We start from the raw sequence: 20,673 nt of genomic DNA, 5'->3' as shown, positions 1-20,673 counted from the left end.
CACAGGGCCGTCCGGTGCGGGACTCGAACCGGGGCCAGCTGCAGCGAGGACTGTAGCCTCTGTACATGGGGCGGCTGCTTAACCCACTACGCCACCGACCGCCCCTTTCTGTAGAGTTTTTAAACTAATACGTGGTGGTTTGTTTTTCCACAGAAATTTGGAGATGCATGAATCTAGTGACTTAAACCAAGTAGCGGATGGTTTTATGGGGATCATTGAAAAAAATAGTTAACTTTTGGTAATACCATCATTTTAATGATAGCGACTCTCCCCATAAGTGATATGGGTAATGACTTCCAACGAGTGAGATCATCCTCTACTGTCTTTAAGAGTTGAACATAATTTAGCTTTGTTAGCTCTGACAGCCTGGAGGAAATGTTTATTGCCTAAGTATCTAATATTTCCTGACTGTAAAGTGAGAGCAGGTATATTCTTGAAACTACAGTTGATGGGCAGAACGGTGGTCTTAGACCAGTTGATAGAGTAGTCAGAAATTGCTGAGAATTTATTTATGAGTGTGATCGTGTGAGTGAGAGATGTCTCTGAGTTCTGAAGGAAAAGTAATACATCATCAGCATAAAGACTTATTTTATGTTCAATATTTTTGGGATGGATGCCTTTAGCGCCACATTCAACAACAAAACAATACCCGCAAAAAGTAAGGAGAGAAGAAAAAAACACTACCTTGAAGCTAATATGGAGAGCGGGGAGGCCACCGTGTTCATGGTCTGCATGATGGTGATATTAATCATGGAAGATCACATCGGGCGTCTAACATGGAGGCTGGAAGAGCACACAGAGAGAGTCAGGAGACGAAGGATGGAGCGCAGGCCATACTTCTTGGTTTCATGAAGGAAGGAGAGCAGAGCGCCGCAAACAAAGGAGACCACGTGTCAGTTTAACTTATTAAACACGCGCAGGTTGTGTCCGTATCGTATGAGGAAACATTTCAGCTGTGACAGCATGACAAGGGGCGAAGCTACCGACCACCAAACACCTCCGTCAGATGTGTTCCTATAGAACCCTGAAAAGACTTAGCTGAGGAGAAGGAACTAAAATGGTTATAGGAACTGAGGGTGATGGTCCCGAGTTCCTGTATGTCCGAATGTGGGAAAAAACGGCCCCGTTCCTGAAAAGGTTATAGGAACTGGGGCGGTCAGTGGCGTAGTGGGTTAAGCAGCCGCCCCACGTACAGAGGCTACAGTCCTTGCTGCAGCTGGCCCCGGTTCGAGTCCTGCACCGAGCGACCCTTTGCTGCATGTCTCCCCCTCTCTCTGCCCCCTGCTTCCTGTCTGTGGTTTTTAATACTGTGTGGCCCAGTCTCCTGGTTTTTATTAACCCCTGTCTGAGATTAGGAACCGTCCCAGCTGCCTTTAAACATGCTGTGGTCAGGCTTTTCTTAAAAAGCCTAATCTTGACCCCTCAGTGTTGTCAAATTTTAGACCTGTTTCCAATCTGCCCTTTCTTTCAAAGGTTTTAGAAAAGTTGTTTTTATACAATTCCAGTCCTTTCTTGAGGATAACTGTTTTTGAGAAATTCCAATCTGGGTTCAGGTGGGCTCTGGGTGCAGAGTCTGCACTGTTAAAGGTGCACAACGATATTGCTCTGTCTATGGATGCCAAGTGCCCTGTTGTCTTAGTTCTGCTTGATCTCACAGCAGCCTTTGACACGGTGGACCATGCAGTCCTCCTGTCACGTCTAAGGAATTATGTTGGCATCCATGGCACTGCATTGAAGTAGTTTGCATCTTACTTGTCCAGTAGAACCTTTTCCGTTATGGTTGATGACCTTTCCTCTTCCAGTACTCCCTCTCTCCTGTGGAGTCCCTCAAGGATCTATTCTTGGCCCTATCCTCTTCTCATTGTACATGCTACCACTTGGGTCAATTATAGCCAGGCACTACCTTTCTTTCCACTGTTATGCAGACGATTTACAAATTTATCTACCATTGAAGCCAAATAGTAACAATGCACAATGTTCTTTGTTTAATTGTATTGCTGATATTAAGCAGTGGTTGGCCCAAAATTTTCTTCATTTAAATGATGACAAAACTGAATGCATTGTATTTGGGGATACTGTGACGGCTGGCTTTGGCATCTTGTCCTCAAAGCTTAGTTCAACCGTCAGAAATCTGGGAGTGACCTTTGACAGTCATCTGAGGTTGGATAAACAAATTAACAATGTTGTCAGGACTACTTTTTTCCAGTTGCGTCTCCTGGCCAAAGTCAAAATGTTTTTAAGTTGTCATGACCTTGAGAAAGCCATCCATGCCCTAATAAGTTCAAGGTTAGACTATTGCTATGCACTTTATGTCGGCGTCTCCCAGTCTTCTCTCAGTCGCCTTCAACTTGTGCAGAACGCTGCTGCCCGTCTTTAACCAACATCAACAGACGTGTGCACATCACTCCTGTTCTTGACTCCCTCCATTGGCTTCCTGTCCTTTATAGAATTGATTTCAAACTTTTAATGTTTGTTTTTAAAGCTCTTAACAGCCTCGCCCCATCATATTTATCTGAGCTTTTATAACAGTCCGCAATCCTGATAGAGCTCTGAGGTCAACAGATCAGTTTCTGCTGGAAGTGCCCAGGTCAGAATACAAACCCTGGGATGACCGAGCCTTTTCCGTTGCTGCCCCCAGGCTCTGGAATAAGCTCCCCTATCGAGCTGCGTCTTATTTCTGACCTGGGCCTCCTACTTATTTAGGATTGCTTTTAATACCCAGTAGTATAATGGCACTTTTATTTTATCTTAATCGATTTTTGTTATATTTTATTGCTTTCACTGTTCTTTTATTGTTTTTATTTGTTTTTACTTATTTTTCTCTTTATTTATTACCTACTCTAAAGCACTTTGGTATACCGTAAGGATTGTCTGTAAAGGGCTGTATAAATAAAGTACATTTACATTTACAACATTGATTTAAGTCTTTCAAAATATTTTTAGCATATTCTTGAATGAATGTGACAGTTTTTTATGCAAATTTCTTTCTTTAATTTTAATTTAACAGGTTGGTATACATACACTGTTTAATAGCAAAAATCTAATCATCCAGTGATGTCAGTTTTGTCACTGAGTTTTTTACGAGGTAGTCAAAATCTTTGCCTATCTGCTTAAGTTAAAAGAAAACAGAAAGTTACTAAGTACTTAATCAAAAGGGGATCATCAATATCTGCTCAAAAATCCAAGATGGTCAATCTTGTGTTATAAGAAATATTCAGGCAAAACAGCGAACATGGCAAAGCTGCAATTGCTGGAGCAACAGCATCACTGTGACTAAATGCATAATTGGAACTGACCTTGAGATAATATTTGTTTCTTTTACAGTGTTAGTGGAAGCTGCCTCTGAGTCAACCTACATGGCAGTCAGTCACACCACCATGCATCTCTGGAGAGCTGCTGTGGTACCAAACCTGCTCCAAACACATTAATTACAACCAGGAGGTCACCTCATGGCCTCCCATCTTATTTGCTCAGTGCTCAGCGTGCCCTTCACCCATTATCGTGATGAAAACCGCCAGCCGTGCCCAGTCCCGCAGCAGTCCTCCACTGGTCCGGGTGAGGCACTACACACCCGGGATCTACCCTTTCCTGTTCCCAACAGTCATCAGCTCACTGCCTCAGTTACCGCCACCATCACCTCAGAGACTGCAGATGCAGCAGGCATCAAGCAACAGCAGCACACCATCCCCAGTTGGTGAGTTGTATTGACCCACCATATACATTTTGTAAATCTGTAACTGGCTATAAATGACATAAAACATATACAAGATTAGTCACAGTGTTAAAAACGATCTGCCTCATTGTTGAGGTCCTCCTTATTCCATCCAAATGAGCTATTGAAAATAGACATAGGATCCTTGGGATCCAGTGAGGTATGAGCTTTGGTCTCTGTGGATAGGTCCTATTTCTGCACATCCCACAGATATTTGGTTCGAACTTGGACCCTTTGTTGTTTTCCCTGAGGTATTACTGAGCAATTTTTGTGCTATGTGTGTATCATCTTTGACTCAAGTAACCTGTGGCTAACCGTCCCTATTGCTTTAATTAAAATAATTATGTGGGGAAGGAGCCTGAGCTGGTGCGCGAGGCTGAGCGGTTCCGGCTAGATATAGTCGGACTCACCTCGACGCATGGCTTGGGCTCCGGAACCAGCCTCCTCGAGAGGGGTTGGACTCTCTTCCACTCTGGAGTTGCCCGCGGTGAGAGGCGTAAAGCAGGTGTAGGCATACTTATTGCCCCCCGGCTGTGCGCCTGTACATTGGGGTTCACCCCGGTAGACGAGAGGGTAGCCTCCCTCCGCCTTAGGGTGGGGGGACGGGTCCTGACTGTTGTTTGTGCTTATGCACCGAACGGCAGTTCAGAGTACCCACCCTTTTTGGAGTCCCTGGAGGAGGCACTAGAGAGTGCTCCTCCGGGAGACTCCCTCGTCCTGCTGGGGGACTTCAATGCTCACGTGGGCAATGACAGTGAGACCTGGAGGGGCGTGATTGGGAGGAACGGCCCCCCCGATCTGAATCAGAGTGGTGTTTTGTTGTTGGACTTCTGTGCTCGTCACGGATTGTCCATAACGAACACCATGTTCAGGCATAAGGGTGTCCATATGTGCACTTGGCACCAGGACACCCTAGGCCGCAGCTCGATGATCGACTTTGTAGTCGTATCATCGGACTTGCGGCCGTATGTCCTGGACACTCGGGTGAAGAGAGGGGCGGAGCTGTCAACTGATCACCACCTGGTGGTGAGTTGGCTCCGCTGGTGGGGGAGGAAGCCGGTCAGACCTGGCAGGCCCAAACGTATTGTGAGGGTCTGCTGGGAATGGCTGGCGGAATCCCCTGTAAGGAGGAGTTTCAACTCCCACCTCCGGCAGAGCTTCAACCATGTCCCGGGGGAGGTGGGGGACATTGAGCCCGAATGGGCCATGTTCCGTGCCTCCATTGTTGAGGCGGCCGACCGGAGCTGTGGCCGCAAGGTGGTCGGTGCCTGTCGTGGCGGCAATCCCCGAACCCGCTGGTGGACCCCAGTGGTGAGGGAGGCCGTCAAGCTGAAGAAGGAGTCCTATCGGGCCTTTTTGGCCAGTGGGACTCTGGAAGCAGCTGATGGGTACCGACAGGCCAAGCGGAACGCAGCCTCGGCGGTTGCTGAGGCAAAAACTCGGGCTTGGGAGGAGTTCGGGGAGGCCATGGAGAACGATTTCCGGACGGCCTCGAGGAGATTCTGGTCCACCATCCGGCGGCTCAGGGGGGGGAAGCGGTGCACCGTCAACACCGTGTATGGTGAGGGCGGGGCTCTGCTGACTTCAACTAGGGACGTCGTGAGTCGGTGGGGGGAGTACTTCGAGGGCCTCCTCAATCCTACCGACACGCCTTCCGATGAGGAAGCAGAGTTGGGGAGCTCGGACGTGGGACCTCCCATTTCTGGGGCTGAGGTTGCCGAGGTGGTCAAAAAACTCCTCGGTGGCAAGGCCCCGGGGGTGGATGAGGTCCGTCCTGAGTTCCTCAAGGCTCTGGATGTTGTGGGGCTGTCTTGGTTGACACGCCTCTGCAGCATCGCGTGGACATCGGGGGCAGTGCCTCTGGACTGGCAGATCGGGGTGGTGGTCCCCCTCTTTAAAAAGGGGGACCGGAGGGTGTGTTCCAACTATAGGGGGATCACACTCCTCAGCCTCCCTGGTAAAGTCTTTTCGGGGGTACTGGAGAGGAGGATCCGCCGGATAGTCGAATCTCGGATTCAGGAGGTGCAGTGTGGTTTTCGTCCTGGCCGTGGAACAGTGGACCAGCTCTTCACCCTCCGCAGGATCCTGGAGGGAGCATGGGAGTTCGCCCAACCTGTCTACATGTGTTTTGTGGACTTGGAGAAGGCGTTCGACCGTGTCCCTCGGGGACTCTTGTGGAGGGTGCTCCGGGAGTATGGAGTGCCGGACTCCTTGATATGGGCTGTTCGGTCCCTGTATGACCGGTGTCAGAGTCTGGTCCGCATCGCCGGCAGTAAGTCGGACATGTTTCCTGTGAGGGTTGGACTCCGTCAGGGCTGCCCTTTGTCACCGATTCTGTTCATAATTTTTATGGACAGAATTTCTAGGCGCAGCCAGGGCGTCGAGGGCGTCTGGTTTGGCGACCTCAGAATCGGGTCTCTGCTTTTTGCGGACGATTTGGTTCTGTTGGCGTCGTCAGGCTGTGACCTTCAGCTCTCACTGGAGCGGTTCGCAGCCGAGTGTGAAGCGGCTGGGATGACCATCAGCACCTCCAAATCTGAGACCATGGTCTTCGGCCGGAAAAGGGTGGAATGCTCTCTCCGGGTCGGGAATGAGATCCTTCCCCAAGTGGAGGAGTTCAAGTATCTCGGGGTCTTGTTCACGAGTGAGGGACGAATGGAACAGGAGATTGACAGACGGATTGGTGCGGCGTCTGCAGTGATGCGGGCTCTGTACCGGCCCGTCGTGGTGAAGAAGGAGCTGAGCCAGAAGGCGAAGCTCTCGATTTACCGGTCAATCTATGTTCCTACCCTCACCTATGGTCACGAGCTGTGGGTAGTGACCGAAAGAACGAGATCGCGAATACAAGCGGCCGAAATGAGTTTCCTCAGCAGGGTGTCTGGGCTCTCCCTTAGAGATAGGGTGAGAAGCTCGGTCATCCGGGAGGGGCTCGGAGTAGAACCGCTGCTCCTCCGCATCGAGAGGAGTCAGATGAGGTGGCTCGGGCATCTGGTGAGAATGCCTCCTGGACGCCTCCCCGGTGAGGTGTTCCGGGCCCGTCCCACTGGGAGGAGGCCCCGGGGAAGACCCAGGACACGTTGGAGAGACTATGTCTCTCGGCTGGCCTGGGAACGCCTCGGGGTCCCCCCAGAAGAGCTGGAGGAAGTGGCCGGGGACAGGGACGTCTGGGTCTCTTTGCTCAAGCTGCTGCCCCCGCGACCCGATCCCCGGACCAGCGGAAGATAATGGATGGATGGATGGATGGATGGAAAATAATTATGTGACAAAATATGTTCTTTGGAATATTTTGGGACCCTCCCAGGGGATTAAGCGGGCATAGGAAATGGATGGATGGATGGATAGGGTATTTAGGTAATGTAATGAGTTGGAAAGAAAAAAAAGTTTAATAAAATGGGAAACATTCAAGAGTATGTTCACTTTACCTACTGAGCAAAGAGAAGATCATGCGACGTCTTTTCTAAGTAATTTTTGGACGTCTAATTTTGGTCACCTGAAGGTGGAGACTGTTACTCCAGGTGACATCTTTTTTCGAAGTCTATTAAACGTCCATTTATGACGTCCACAGTACGTCTGTATAGGAGCTATTTCTAGTTCAAATATGGTCTTCGTGGACATTTTTTCGACGTCAAATTCGGACACATTTTAGACATCGATTTTATACTGTACTGCTTATAGTTTCTAGGCATAACTGTTGTCCCATTTCAAAAGGTGGTATGCTGTTCCAGTTAATTTTCCTATAGCTTTGTTTGACTTTCTCACCAGTAGGTGGTAACTAGAAATGCATACTAAGGCATTAGACATTTCCACTTCAAATCTGCTGCCGAGCATACAGTAAAATTAACTGGTACAAGAAACAGGTTCCTACCTTCTAGGCATGAGACTACAGTCAGGTTAACAATAAATCACAATCCAATCCCGACTGTTGTTTTCCCCATCTTTATTGCAAACATAAATAGCAGGCAGCATAACTCTCAAGTTTGAAGAAAACAAAGTGGTAAGTACAATAAATAAAATTATACCTCTTGGGTCTGTACTACAGAAATAGGTTTAGTCCTGAGTGACTATATAAGAACAATGAAAATAAAAAAAATTATCTGAACTTTTTACACAGATAAATGGTTATTATTAATAATAATAATGATGATAATAAAAAATATATCCTATTTATGTCCTCAGCAGATTATCAAATTCTTCATCTGACAGGGGAATGTTGACGTAATCCTATGAAAACTTTAAGTAAAAGTACGGCATGCACCACACATTTAAAAAAAAAACCTCTAATGGTCTTAACATGGTACACATATCTACAAACCAGCAGCTGACACTGGCCTTCACTGTTCTTTCTAACTTTCTGAATGTTCAGTTTCTATATTCTATGCGCTTCCAACAGTCATAGAGAGAGACCCTTCTTGCCAGCCAAGACCTGTGGTTGATATCTTGGCTCAGATGACAAGCAGTTCTAGCTTTCAAAATTTCCTCACAGATTGTTCAGCTTGGAGTTCCAAGTTTTGTTGACCACAAGCTTTGCTAGCTCATGTGTTTCTGTTCAGGAGAGCTGTCTTGGCTCGCTTTGGGCTTCCCAACTAGCTTGGCTAGCCAAGAGGTTGCGCATCCAGGAACTTCAGAGCTCACTGAGCTAGCTGTTGAACAAACAAGCATAGATCCCCACATGGCTGGAAGCAACACATTCGACCAAGAGCTTGTCTTAGAAAGCCTGCCCAGCTCCTGATCTCCAGCTCCCAATATTATTAAAGGCATCTGGCATTTTCATCAGTCACTGGTCTGACGACAATTTAGCCATTAAACAATAGTCAAGTCTGAAAGTCTGAAGTATATAAATAAGAGGTTAAAACCCTTTTACGCAGAACCTGATTTTCAGAGAATTTAATGAAAAATATTCACAATCATTCCTTTTTGGAGATTATAACAAGCAGATAAAATTGTGGAACCACCACTGCACTTAATATTCCTCTTTTTTTTTTAACAATACTGCTGGTTCTCAGATCTCTTTTCTTTTCTTTTTTAACCTGCTGCCAGGTCTTACATATGTTAAAAAGTCATAAATGTCACTTGTAAAGCAGCATGTGCACTTAAAGTGTGATGTATAATCTGAGGGAGTGGTGTCAGACAAAATTCATAATGCAGTTAGTGAGGGAAGTCACTTAGATCAAATTTCATTGTAATAAAAGCCATATGTGTTCTCTGTGTTCTGCTCTGATAATATACTTGTCTTCACAGTTACTAATTTTAGTAAGACATGGTGGTCAGTTTGCTCTTAAACTTGGCAGCTGCACATTCACTCTCACTCTCTTCACATTCATAATTTTTTCTCTTATAAATATTCCCTCATCCTTTTTCGCTCTCTTTATTTGTCTACCTTGCTAACCCAAATTGCTGTCTGACTGTCATGATATCACATTTTTTTTTCAAAATCTAGCACAGAGTGTTTCAGTCTCATGTGGTTTCTTGCCCAGGCAAAATATGAATAATGCAGACTTCTTTCATTACACCATGTAATAACCCTCTGGAGCCAAAATCAATGGGCATTCAAGTGGCTGGCAGATGAACAGAGCTAACTTACCAGCCATATCACCAAGAGAAGTGGAGAAGATCAAGAAATATATCTCATCATTTACCCTAAAGGTTTAATACTCTTTTTATTTTAAGTTGTTCCAAGCCTTCACAAAATACAACATGCTTTCCATCTGCTGTCTGTGAGGGGTGGCCAGCCTTTATTCACTAAAGGTCGATGTGAACAAGGCTCATGGAACAAAAGAATGTCAGAAAAAGATTACCAGTCATTGACTATACATAGAAGAATGAAAATCTGAAAATGAGACAATTGTCAGTGCTGTATGAATGATTGAAGAAGGGGCTGGGAATTTTTTCACCCCCACTGTTTACAAGCTTTGAGTGAACTCCCTCCTACAGTTCAACCATAGTTCACAAAGTCTCTGCACAACCAACCCCCAGCTAGCATGTACGGCACTTGGAGAATCCTATTCATGCATGCTGCTATATATTCCAACGTAAACCAAAAGAGTGTTTTTGAGAAAATCCATTCCACAGCTTGTTTCTTGCTTGGAAAGTTACCCACTCTGTGGTAAGAAATGCAAGCTGTGATCCCACAACCTTGGTTTTTTTTATGCTGATTTTTTTTTTTTTCTTTTATGGGAGAGACCCCTCGACATCTGGCACATATCTGGAGCTCTTTAATGAGAGGCTAAGTCTGCCCTACTCTTTACCTCAAGTCCACTACCAATCTGCTACGTTCTTAAAATGCCAGCAGACTTTAACTCTCATCCCATCTCTGCCAAAAGACACACTATTTTGATTCATAAAGGTTAACAGTGTATGTAAGGCAAAACAATTAGAAAACTGAGCAAGACTTAACTTCATAAACACATCTGATAATATTTACTCTCCAAGCAATAAGCATCTTGATGTCATTTTTGTGCTTTGCAAATGTGGGCTTTTCTGCGCCATGTTTGTGTCTCAAAGCCACAGAACCCTGCTCAATTGCAGGGAAGAGATTGCTGCTGTTCTGAATCCAAACTCATTTTCAAACTTACTTCTGGAAAATAAACCATTCCAGTATAATCAGTTTAATTATGTTCATATAGCGATGTTGCTGTTTTGTAAAGAGTAAGCATTCAAATGCACATTTTAACATATGGTCTACTCTTCCAGTGGTCACAGTGCATTCTCCATGGTAGCCATCCATAAATCAAGAAAATGGGTCCTATTGTATGTTCAGTAATAGGCACAACATGCGTTTATACAAAACCCAACTATTCTTTGAACGGACTTTGATTGAAAGCCAGTCTTTTTAACAACGACATTCTTATTCTCACCATGTAGCAGCTTGTCTAGCTGTCCGGACTCTTATTTATTACCCCTTTAAGATGAGACAATGAAAAAGCAGTTCTCAGAGCTCTGTTTGCATTGAGAAGCCTGCACCACAAAGCAGCCAGAGTGTCTCATTGTTCAACAGGACCAGCGAGAGATGCCGCTCACTTCAAAGATAATTTCTTTTTTTTGGTGGTGGTGGGTGGTAAGGGAGTGGAGGAGGGGCTCTGAAACTCACCAGGAGGAGTACATTTCATCACAGGAAGGGATGTGGGGGCAGGGAAAGCAGGATGAAGCTGGAGTTGCAGGAGTCAAACACAGGCCACCACCAACTTTCAGTTCTAAATGTAGTTCACATTGACAGAAAACTTCAGCACATCCCGATTTGCACTTTCCAGAGGTGCAAAGACGAACCATAAAAATATTATTGAGGTTTGAAATTTAGATAAACGATCAATGCAATTTTTTACCTCATATAGTAACTGCAATTTTCATAGGAGTTTTATGTGGCAAAGCAAATAGAGTTGAGTCGTCGCAGCAAAATGGGGAGCAAAGTCCAGTTTTCACACCGCTTTCCCTTCATTTGATCTGGACTAAGACTTGGACAAAGAGGTTGGGAAATAAGCCTTAAGCCTTCTACAAATAAGGTATTTACTGTGTGTCCATGAGTTGAGTACATGAACCTGTAATTATGAGGCAAAGAACCTAAGTCTGCACTCAGAGATAAGTTGGGCGGATGTTCGCTCTTATTCACAGAGAGCCGAAGCGCTTTACTCAACATGCAGCCTGACTCAGAAATGTACAAAGTGATGGTAAAACATGGTATATCAATAAAAGGTATAAACACACGAGTTCGTGGAAGCAGTTTATACAGACTCACATTCTTATTCATAACCTACATCCTGGAAAGTGACTTTTTAGCAAAAGATTTGAAGGAATTATTCAAGCTCATGGCAGTATGTTTTTTTTTTTTCATTTAATGGTTTTGACCACCATTCTAATTTATGTACTGTTATATCAAAATACATACAAAATATGAGAAAATTAAAATATAGCTGGAAGTCTAAACCCACAAGCTGTCCATTGTTGGCATCCATCACGTTACACAATCACTTCCAGTTACAACTTATCGATATTGTCATCAGTATTTCACGTGCTCTCTTACTTTTGTGCGCTAGTTTCAAGTAACAGCCCAGTCTCACCAGAAAACATATAATAGGTATGTTTGTTCACATGTTCAAAAATGTAGTAGTGTAACAGTGAAGGGTATGCACCTGTGTCACTGTTCTATCGAGACACAACCCTTGACATGACTGCCATCAGCAGTTGTGGGATTGAGAGTATAGTACTGAATATCATCTTAACTTTAAGTCTTTTCTTACCTGGGTTATTTGTAACTTGACAAAGAATTGGTGGACCATGATATCAGGCCCGAAATTGGGTTTCCTGGTGTCGAGATTTACCTAGTTTCTATGCTGGGAAAATTCATAAAGTGAAAGCTGAAAGCATAAAAAAGTCTGGATGTCTGGTCGTGCTTCAGAGAGGGATTGTCAGAACTTATGCCTTGTGTACACCAAGAGTGACCTACGCTACCTGAGCGCCGGAAATCATTATTTCTCTATGGAGGGTGAGCGAACTGGGCGACCAGAGCGGATTCTAGCGATTAAACTCAAACTAATATTTTGGTAATGAGCTATGAAGCGGTTCGGCGAAAACCAATGACAATCCACAGATTGTAGGGGTCCGACAATCTGCGGGGTTCGCGGAAACAGACGTGTAAACTTTGGTTCCTAGTTCCTACGTATTTATTTAATTAATTTTAATGTAGAAAAAAAAAAAATGTAGAACATGCACGTTGTTTAATGTTACTGATGTGAATTTGCTATAGATCTCAAAAATCCGAGTACAGCCTGGCATGCTTGCTGAAAATGAAATAGTATGTGTATGTACGACGAGTAAAGAACAGCGTTTGGTTAATGCTGATGGTGTTTTTTACGTGTTAAGTGCCTCCACCAGGTGCTAGTAATACTTCATATTAGACTCTGGCTTTTCCGAGACAAACTATCCGGTCTTGACACTATGCTCGTCTTCCGAAGTGAAGAGCCAGTTGTTAAAGTCTTTTGTTTGAAGCAAGTTGAACATTCTAAATGTGACGTCACGAGCGAACAAAGCTACCAAAGTGAATTCTCAAGCGAAGTTTCTCCAGCTACCTCCGCTACCAAGCAGCGAAGGTCGCCCTTGGTGTACACGCAGCATAAGGTGACACTGACTTGGGGTCAGTGTTAGTTAACATTCTGGCTGTATACAGACAGATTTCTTCTAACATCTTTTCATGTATTTCAAACTTTAAGAATGAATTAAATCACAACATAGAATCCACTGTACAGTGCATGTCATATGTGAGCACAATTAAAAAGTTGAAATGTTACGGGAGCCATTTTTGCCATTTTAGTGTGGTTTCTGATAAGCTTTTTCCTATTACTTTCTGAAGTTATAGCACTGGGACATCATTACAAACATGGGAATCAGGATTGTGATCCAGCATGTGTTTCTGTCAGGTTTTGGGGTTGAGGGTGAAGGTGGGGAAGGTAGGACACGGATGCGGACTTTTCAAAAGAAAAACTTGGTTTATTCACAGGATTCAAGGGATCAAAAAGCAAAGTACAAACGAAAAGCGCGGCTGAACCGGATATCAAAAAACTCAACTGTGGAAAAATACTGGAAAAACAAAACAAGGACTTGGCATGGTTTCCTTCCTTCCTTCCTTCCTTCCTTCCTTCCTTCCTTCCTTCCTTCCTTCCTTCCTTCCTTCCTTCCTTCCTTCCTTCCTTCCTTCCTTCCTTCCTTCCTTCCTTAGGACAGGTCGTGGCATGACATGAAGGGGGAGAAACAAACAAAGCACCGACAAACTGACAGGGGAGGCAGGAAACTAAATAGGGAGTGAGTGATTGGGAACAAGGTGCAGCTGGTGGGGAATAAACAGGTGCCGTGAATGAACTAATGGAAAAACTCAAAACCAAGACATGAAACACAAAAACGTAACTTAAAACATGATAACTAAAACCATAAGTCCCTGGGCGTGACAGTTTCACAATAAAGCCATCAAAACCCTTATGATAAACCTAATTTGAACTAAAGCAGAATTAAACATTAAATCTTAGGTTGTCTCAACAAGCTAACATCTAACTCGCATATAAAACGCAGATCAAAAGGATTGTTGTTATAAGTTTATTTTTCCATGAAAAGCAAATATAGAGGACTGAAACTGTCATTATCGGAAACGGATACAAAATATATAAATGGCTTAGTAGATAAAGCAATATCTCATTCAATACAACTTAATTCAATTTAAAAGTACATTCATGCAATAATTCAAGTATAGAATGTGAAATAAATTGACATTTCGGCGTTAATTTTCAAATGCATCCATTTAACTTTGTTCTTACTTTTTTTTTAACTCTGTGTATTTATTGGTCCCGTTGAACACCAATATATTGATATACAGTTCACAATAAACAGAACCTCTTTATCAGAATAATCTGTGGTAATCTCCATCAGACTCACCTGATGGAGATCATATGGCCACGTCTCATTTGAAATAGATAGATAGATAGATAGATAGATAGATACTTTATTCATCCCAATTTGGGAAATTGTTTTGTTGCAGCAGCATACAGTAAAATATATGAAAACAATTAAAGTAAAAACAAGCGAATAGAATAAAATAGAATAAAATAAACTAAAATAATATAAAATAAAATTAAAATAGTGAATAAACATTCGGTATATACAAATTTACAGTATGAAGAGGGATGGAAGTATGGAAAAAGTCTGCTCCAGAAGCGCTTTGAGCCCCGCTGTCTCTGCTGTTATCTGTCATGCTGTGGCATAGACACCGAGTGGTTGTGTTTGCAGTGTGTCAGGCACAGTTCAACCATTGTTTAGCCATACAGCTATATTTAGCCTCTTTTCAAAACTTCGCTAACAGCTTGTCAATTACATTAAATAGTCATTTTTCTAGCATGCGGCTACTGGGTGCTCGTGGTACAGTGGAAGGCTGTGGAAGAGATGGCATTATCATTACTTAAAGGCCATCACATACATGTAAAGTTGCTTCTTTTTAGTCTCTCTGTTTAGCTGTTGGTTCTTGGTCTCCCCCAGTACACACATCCCATGAACAGATCCCTTTAATTGAGTGAATTTGCCTTGGTAAAAGGCCAGAAGACTGTGGAGCCTTTTTCGGGGTGTTAGAGAGCTTCAACAAAAGGTTTTTTATATGAGGTAGCTGTTCTCTCTTAGAGGGAGCTGGGTTCGTGTCTGTTTGTTCCAACACAGATGAACAGGCTTTGAAAAGGCGCTAAACCACATACTCCTGGATTATGCAGAAAAGTGGTAACAGCATGGTGGAGTTCCAGCGACAGATTAAAATTGGATGTATCGAGCTGAGGGTGAAAAAAGACGAGAAAAAATATAAATAGAGAACAAGAAGCTCAGTGACAGATTGATGGACTCACTTGCAGAAACTTTGTACTCCACTGATTCACCATCATTTAAAAATTTAATTATTTTAATGACAGCCAAAGAAATTGAGTACCAAGGAATGATGAGTTGAGTGAATGTCGATTGGTTTTTGCATGTTTTTAAAGTTGTACAATGTTGTATCTAGAGATGCTACCTGTTATCCTCTTTTGAGTGTAGAGGGTCTCTTTATTTTAGTTTTTAAATGTCCTCACATAAGACTTTATCTGCTGTAGATTAAAGCCTGCTAAATGTTTTGGCATAGGGTGGAACTAGTTTTTGCTTAGAGGACTTCAGATGTTGATTTAGAAATATTGCAGAGACATTGGGCCTCATGCAAGAACCACTCGTACGAACAGAATTGCTCTTAAATCGTGCCTACTTTCGCATTCACCAATATTTTTCGTATTTTGAGTTTTCTTTCAGGTACGAGTGATCCAGACCTGTCGTAGAAGTCACGTAAAATAGTCCGCTGTTATTAGAATCAAGTATGCTTGACTAATGGATTGTATATTTAATTACTTTGAAGATATCAATAAATATATACATTATACCCCATAACGATGCTGACATTATTCTGTTTGACTTAAATGATGCACTAATTGAAGGTTAATTTGACTCTGTATATAACAAGGTCAATGGGAAGTGTAACCAGCGGGTGACTTGCTACTTTTGGATGCCTTAGCACAGTGTTTCTCAATTCCGGTCCTCGGGACACCTCTGCCCTGCATGTTTTCAAAGTTTCCCTACTTCAGCCCATCCGATTCAAATGATCAACTCATCATCAAGCTCTGCAGTGGCCTGATCAGGAGCCAGTCATTTGAATCAGGTGTGCTGGAGGAGGGCAACATCGAAAACATGCAGGGCAGAGGTGTCCCGAGGTCCGGAATTGAGAAACACCGCCTTAGCGCGTCAGGCTCTTGGAAAAGAGCGTGTGTTCCAAGACTGTATAGATATCCTTGCGGAGACAGACGAATGGCTGACATCGCGATTTAGATTGCCAAGGACTGTGCTGCTGCAGCGTGCTGGAGCCACAACTCCAGAGAAAAACACGCCGATCAAAACTGTTAGCCCGATTCTTTCATTGGAAGCCCAAGAACAAGCTGGAGAAATCTTAAGTCAAACAAAGTATTTATTAGTGGTCACATGTAAAGTATGTCAGTGTTGGACTCGGAGTGACGGAGCTCTTGGAGGAAATCCGTCAGCCTGAGCTCCGATATCCGTAAACATTTCATATTTATCTTCTTCACATTTATCTTACAGAGGTTGTACTTACACGCAACCGAGTATAATTGGCCAGTTATTAGTGACATGAGCAGGCCAACCACCGTCTTCGTCATGTTCTTTGGATATGATAAACAACGTGTGTGTGTGTTGTTTTAGGCCTGTATCTAATGTAACGGACCCATCTGACATGATAGAGAACCTTCATCTGTCCCAGTTATTTAGTCCAGTTATGCTATCTTAAAGTCTTGGACCATTCAAGGACATACTGTGTAGTATGAGCAGAGTGGAAAAGTACAAACTAGGAACATAGGTTATTTAGAAAAATACAGAATATGAATACATAACATCTAAGAAAAAAGCCAATTATAACAAACCCAATTCCACCACACGTCCTGATCTTCTCCACCCTAGGATTTTTGGCCACGGGAACATTTCAGAGGGAGATTGGAGACCGATCGGGGGTGTCCCAGTCCTCTGTGAGTCGTGCGCTCCCCTTGGTCATCAAAACTCTCAGTTTATCACTTGGCCTTGATTCCATTCTCAACTCAACACTCAACACTTCCTGGCACAGGAGATAGGAAGCGTAGCCTTACATGGTATTATTTTGGGCATGGAGTATGTAAATTTACTACCCTCGTGCACGTGCACTTGAATGCAATGATGGCATTCATCATTTACGCAGGTCATTTACACACTTTTTTCTCTCTCTGTCTTTATACTTTTAGTTTCTTTCAGTGTGGAACTGAAGCCAACCTTGTTTTCAATCTGTGTGTCAAATACTGCAGTTTTGTTCAAGCTCTTGCTTTATTGAGCTATGAACAGAGTGTCTACTGTTGTTTGTTTTCTGACTGTGAGAGTTTAAGATACCTAAAGGAAACGCAGTAAATATAATTCTGGAGTGTTTTTATGAACAACTGACACTGTCTTGACTAGATATCTGGAGCATAGTAATGGAAAGTCACAGGACTTAAAGCTCAGTTGCAATTCCTTCCCTTGGTACCACCCTTCCATTTTGACTTCTCGTAGGAAGAGTATATACCCCTTTTCTTTTGGGAATCAAGTTTTAGTGTTGTTTTTTTCCCCCCATATAACTTCTAAGGTTCACTATCATCACAATGTCACTGCTACTCTCAGAAACTTTCACGTCATTTTTGATAGTGGTTTATGATTTAATTCCCATTTCGAGCAGATCTAATTGTGTGATCTGTCTGTGTACTGCCGGTTTGCTTCATGTGTTGTTCTTTGAGTCATTCGTGTTTTCAAGATCAACATATCACAATTTCTTATTCTAAAAACACAACTTTAATATAACATAACTGTGTTATATTTGCGAAGAGGACAATCACTGTCACGCCCATGGACTCTCGTTTTTAGTTTTATGTTTTAGGTTACGTTTTTGTGTTCATGTCTTGGTTTTTAGTTTTTGCCATTGCTTTTTCCCCTCACTTCACTTACCAGTTCATTAGTTTCACTCACTTCACCTGTGTTTTTTCCCTCAGCTGCACTCACTCCCCAATCACTCTCACTCCCTATTTAGTTTCCAGTCTCCCCTCTCAGTTTGTCGGATCTTTGTTTGTCATGTTTGCCACCCATGTTGATTCCCGTTACTTCCATGTTCCACGTCGTTTTTCAAAAGCTAAGTATTTATTTATCCATGCCATGTTCAGTCTTTATTTTTTCACAGTTTAGGTTTTCTGAATCCGGCTTAGCCGTGCCTTTAGTTTGTTACTTTGTTTTTGCTTAATAAACCCTGTTTTTCTTTGAAGTCCGCATCCGTGTCCTACCTTCTCCTTCACCCTCAACCTGACAATCACATATTGAACGAAGGAAATGTTCATCAGATCCAACTGAAACCTCTGCTGGGTTTGACTTAAAACTGTGTTGTTGTTTTTTCCAGAGTTCACTAGTTCATTAATAAACTTAATAAAGATCCCAAAAAGTAATACTTAAGTTTTTCATATGTAAGGGATTCTTTTCTTTCATTCACATCCCCTTAAACATGTTGACTCTATGGTTAGGCATATATTTCAAATTTGCCTAAAAACCTAACTTAAAATGTAATTTATTACATTAAAAAAAAAAAATCCTTTAGATATCTAGCTTTTAAATGGCAAGAGCTCATAATATGTACATAAACATAATGAAAAATAAAGGAACCTTATGAGTATATTAGAACAGTTTTATATCTAAAAAAAAACTAAACAACTACCAATGATATCGTTTCTTTGCCTGTTTGCATCATGACTGCACGCGTCTGTTTTTGTTGCTGTGTTACTGTACTTTGAGTGTTGGGAGTTCTTTTCCTGACTCAAGTAGAGAATCGGAGCTTGACGGAAAAGTATTGATTTTCTGGCACCGTCCTGCTTAGATTAAGAAATGCCAATACAAGGCTTCAACCCTGACTCTGGTTCATGTTGAGTTCACTTGTCATTTTCTATAATTTTGACAAAATCAAGATGCTTAACCATGATGTAGTTAGAAATAGTGGGCCGCCCTCAGGCTTTCTGATTGAATTAGGCGTCTGTGTTAGGCCATTTGGGACCAGCCTGAAGTATTCCCACTATATAATGGGGGCAGAAGTTATTTACTGTTTAAAGAGGGGATTAAAAAAAGAACAATGCTGCTGTTCATAAATTCAGCAATTAGGAGTCTCATGACTGTCTTAATGCTAGAATACTGTTTACCTTTCCTTATATGCCATGTTGTGACTGTCTGTACATGGTCACAGATTTCATGTGGAATTTAGATTATTTGTTCAACTGTGTCTGCAGGACAAACAATACAATAAAGCTCTAGGATTTAGAAGTTCAAGAATGTAACATTGAAGACAATCTAGTGGCAGATTAAGCCATGTAATTTTCAAAGCAGTGTTTTCATTAATGTTCAGTAACTACTACTGTCCTAACCGTAACAATGTTTTATTATTTTCATTACATTGTGGGTGTTTGCCCTCAACTCTCAAAAGTGAGTCCCTCCCCAAAGAAAAGAAGATGTTGCCCAGTAAATATGAGGTAATGACAACAGCTATTCAATTCTGTTTGTACTCATGTTTGTGAAATAGACCTTTTCCATGGCAGAGTTTCCTTCTTTGGCGCATTATATTCCACTTGAACAGCTTACTGCTCGTGTAATGGAACAGTCAAAAGGTCTGTTTTAGACCATTGTGCTGTGTTTTCTCTAAAATACCTCTAATATGTTGAGCAGACCTTGAGGAATTTGTTGACATATAACGGTTTAAGAATATATTTCAATAAGCTCTTGGATATTAACATGCTTTTGTATAAAGGTACAGTCTGGAAAATCACAGACTAAATACAAGCGTAAAATTAATGGAAAGACAGTTGCAGGTCAGTAAACTGCTTGTACTTAGGGCTGCAGTTGTCATCTTCCTAAATTACAAAAAAAGACCAATGGCAGTACTCCACTGTCACATACTAGCTCTGAAAAGGACATAGGTAAGTGTACCACACTTTGCTGTTTCTGTGACTGATACTGTCACAAGATCTTTTGATAAAGTGCGTTTCGGGAGAAAAATGCAGATTTAACCTAAGAACTACTGAAAAGAATTTTTTTTTAAAAAGAAATCAATATTACGTTTGGATTCAATTCAATTCATTTTTATTTATATAGCCCCAAATACAACAAATGTCATCTCAAGGCACTTAGATAATAAAGTCCAATTCAAGCCAATTGGAATTCAATTAATTGTAATCATAATTATTCATAAAATAATCCAATTTGTTCATATAGAGCCAATTCAAAAACAATTTCCTAGCTAAGGAAACCAACAGATTGCACTGAAACTTGTTTTCGGTCCAATCTCCCGTCCTGAGCGTCCTGAGATATCATTCTGTAGTTTCTTTCGATTCAGATCGGTTTATTTATGTAGCATCAATTCACAACAAAAGTTCAGCTCAGATGATGTCCAGCATGTTTGGTGTGAATTTGACCAAGACCATAACAGGGAATGCATAATCCTGACAGTGAAGCACGGTAGTGGGGAGTGATGACACTGAGTACTTCAGGAATTGGGGAGATAATGTCTATGTATAGCACAATGATTACCACACTAGTCAGTCCCATTCAGAAGGATGTCACCTTCACCATGCTAATAACAAACCTTTGTGTGCTTTTGTTCAGCTCAGTCAGTAGTTGACCAAGTGAGATACTAGGTTATCTTCTTATTTCTGCCCTCTGATTTACAAGATAAATCTTATTGTCATATTGCCAACTAGTTTCAGCAAGGATATAGTCTCCACCAATTTAGTAGACTTTTTTTTTCTCCTTTTGCTGCACCATTCATTGAGAAGGATTATTCCAGGGGAGTTTCTAAAGAAGCGAGAGGTGAAAAAATAGAATGCTGCCTG

At 42.3% G+C, this 20,673-nt stretch overlaps 1 protein-coding gene across 1 annotated transcript in view; it reads left to right on the top strand.

The window, feature by feature from the left end:
- Nucleotides 1-3,440: 3,440 nt before the first annotated feature.
- Nucleotides 3,441-20,673, top strand: part of LOC142367122 (retinoic acid receptor alpha-A-like) — a 239,131-nt gene continuing 221,898 nt past the window's right edge. Inside the window, exon 1 of the mRNA XM_075449061.1 lies at nt 3,441-3,694. Coding sequence (XP_075305176.1) covers nt 3,505-3,694 — 190 coding nt within the window. The 5' untranslated portion in view covers nt 3,441-3,504. The remainder of the gene's footprint in view (nt 3,695-20,673) is intronic.

The sequence above is a fragment of the Odontesthes bonariensis genome, chromosome 18 (genome assembly GCF_027942865.1).
Source record: "Odontesthes bonariensis isolate fOdoBon6 chromosome 18, fOdoBon6.hap1, whole genome shotgun sequence".
NCBI lineage: Eukaryota > Metazoa > Chordata > Actinopteri > Atheriniformes > Atherinopsidae > Odontesthes > Odontesthes bonariensis.
The sequence above is the reverse complement of the archived record's forward strand: the minus strand, read 5'-3'. Positions and strand labels throughout refer to the sequence as shown.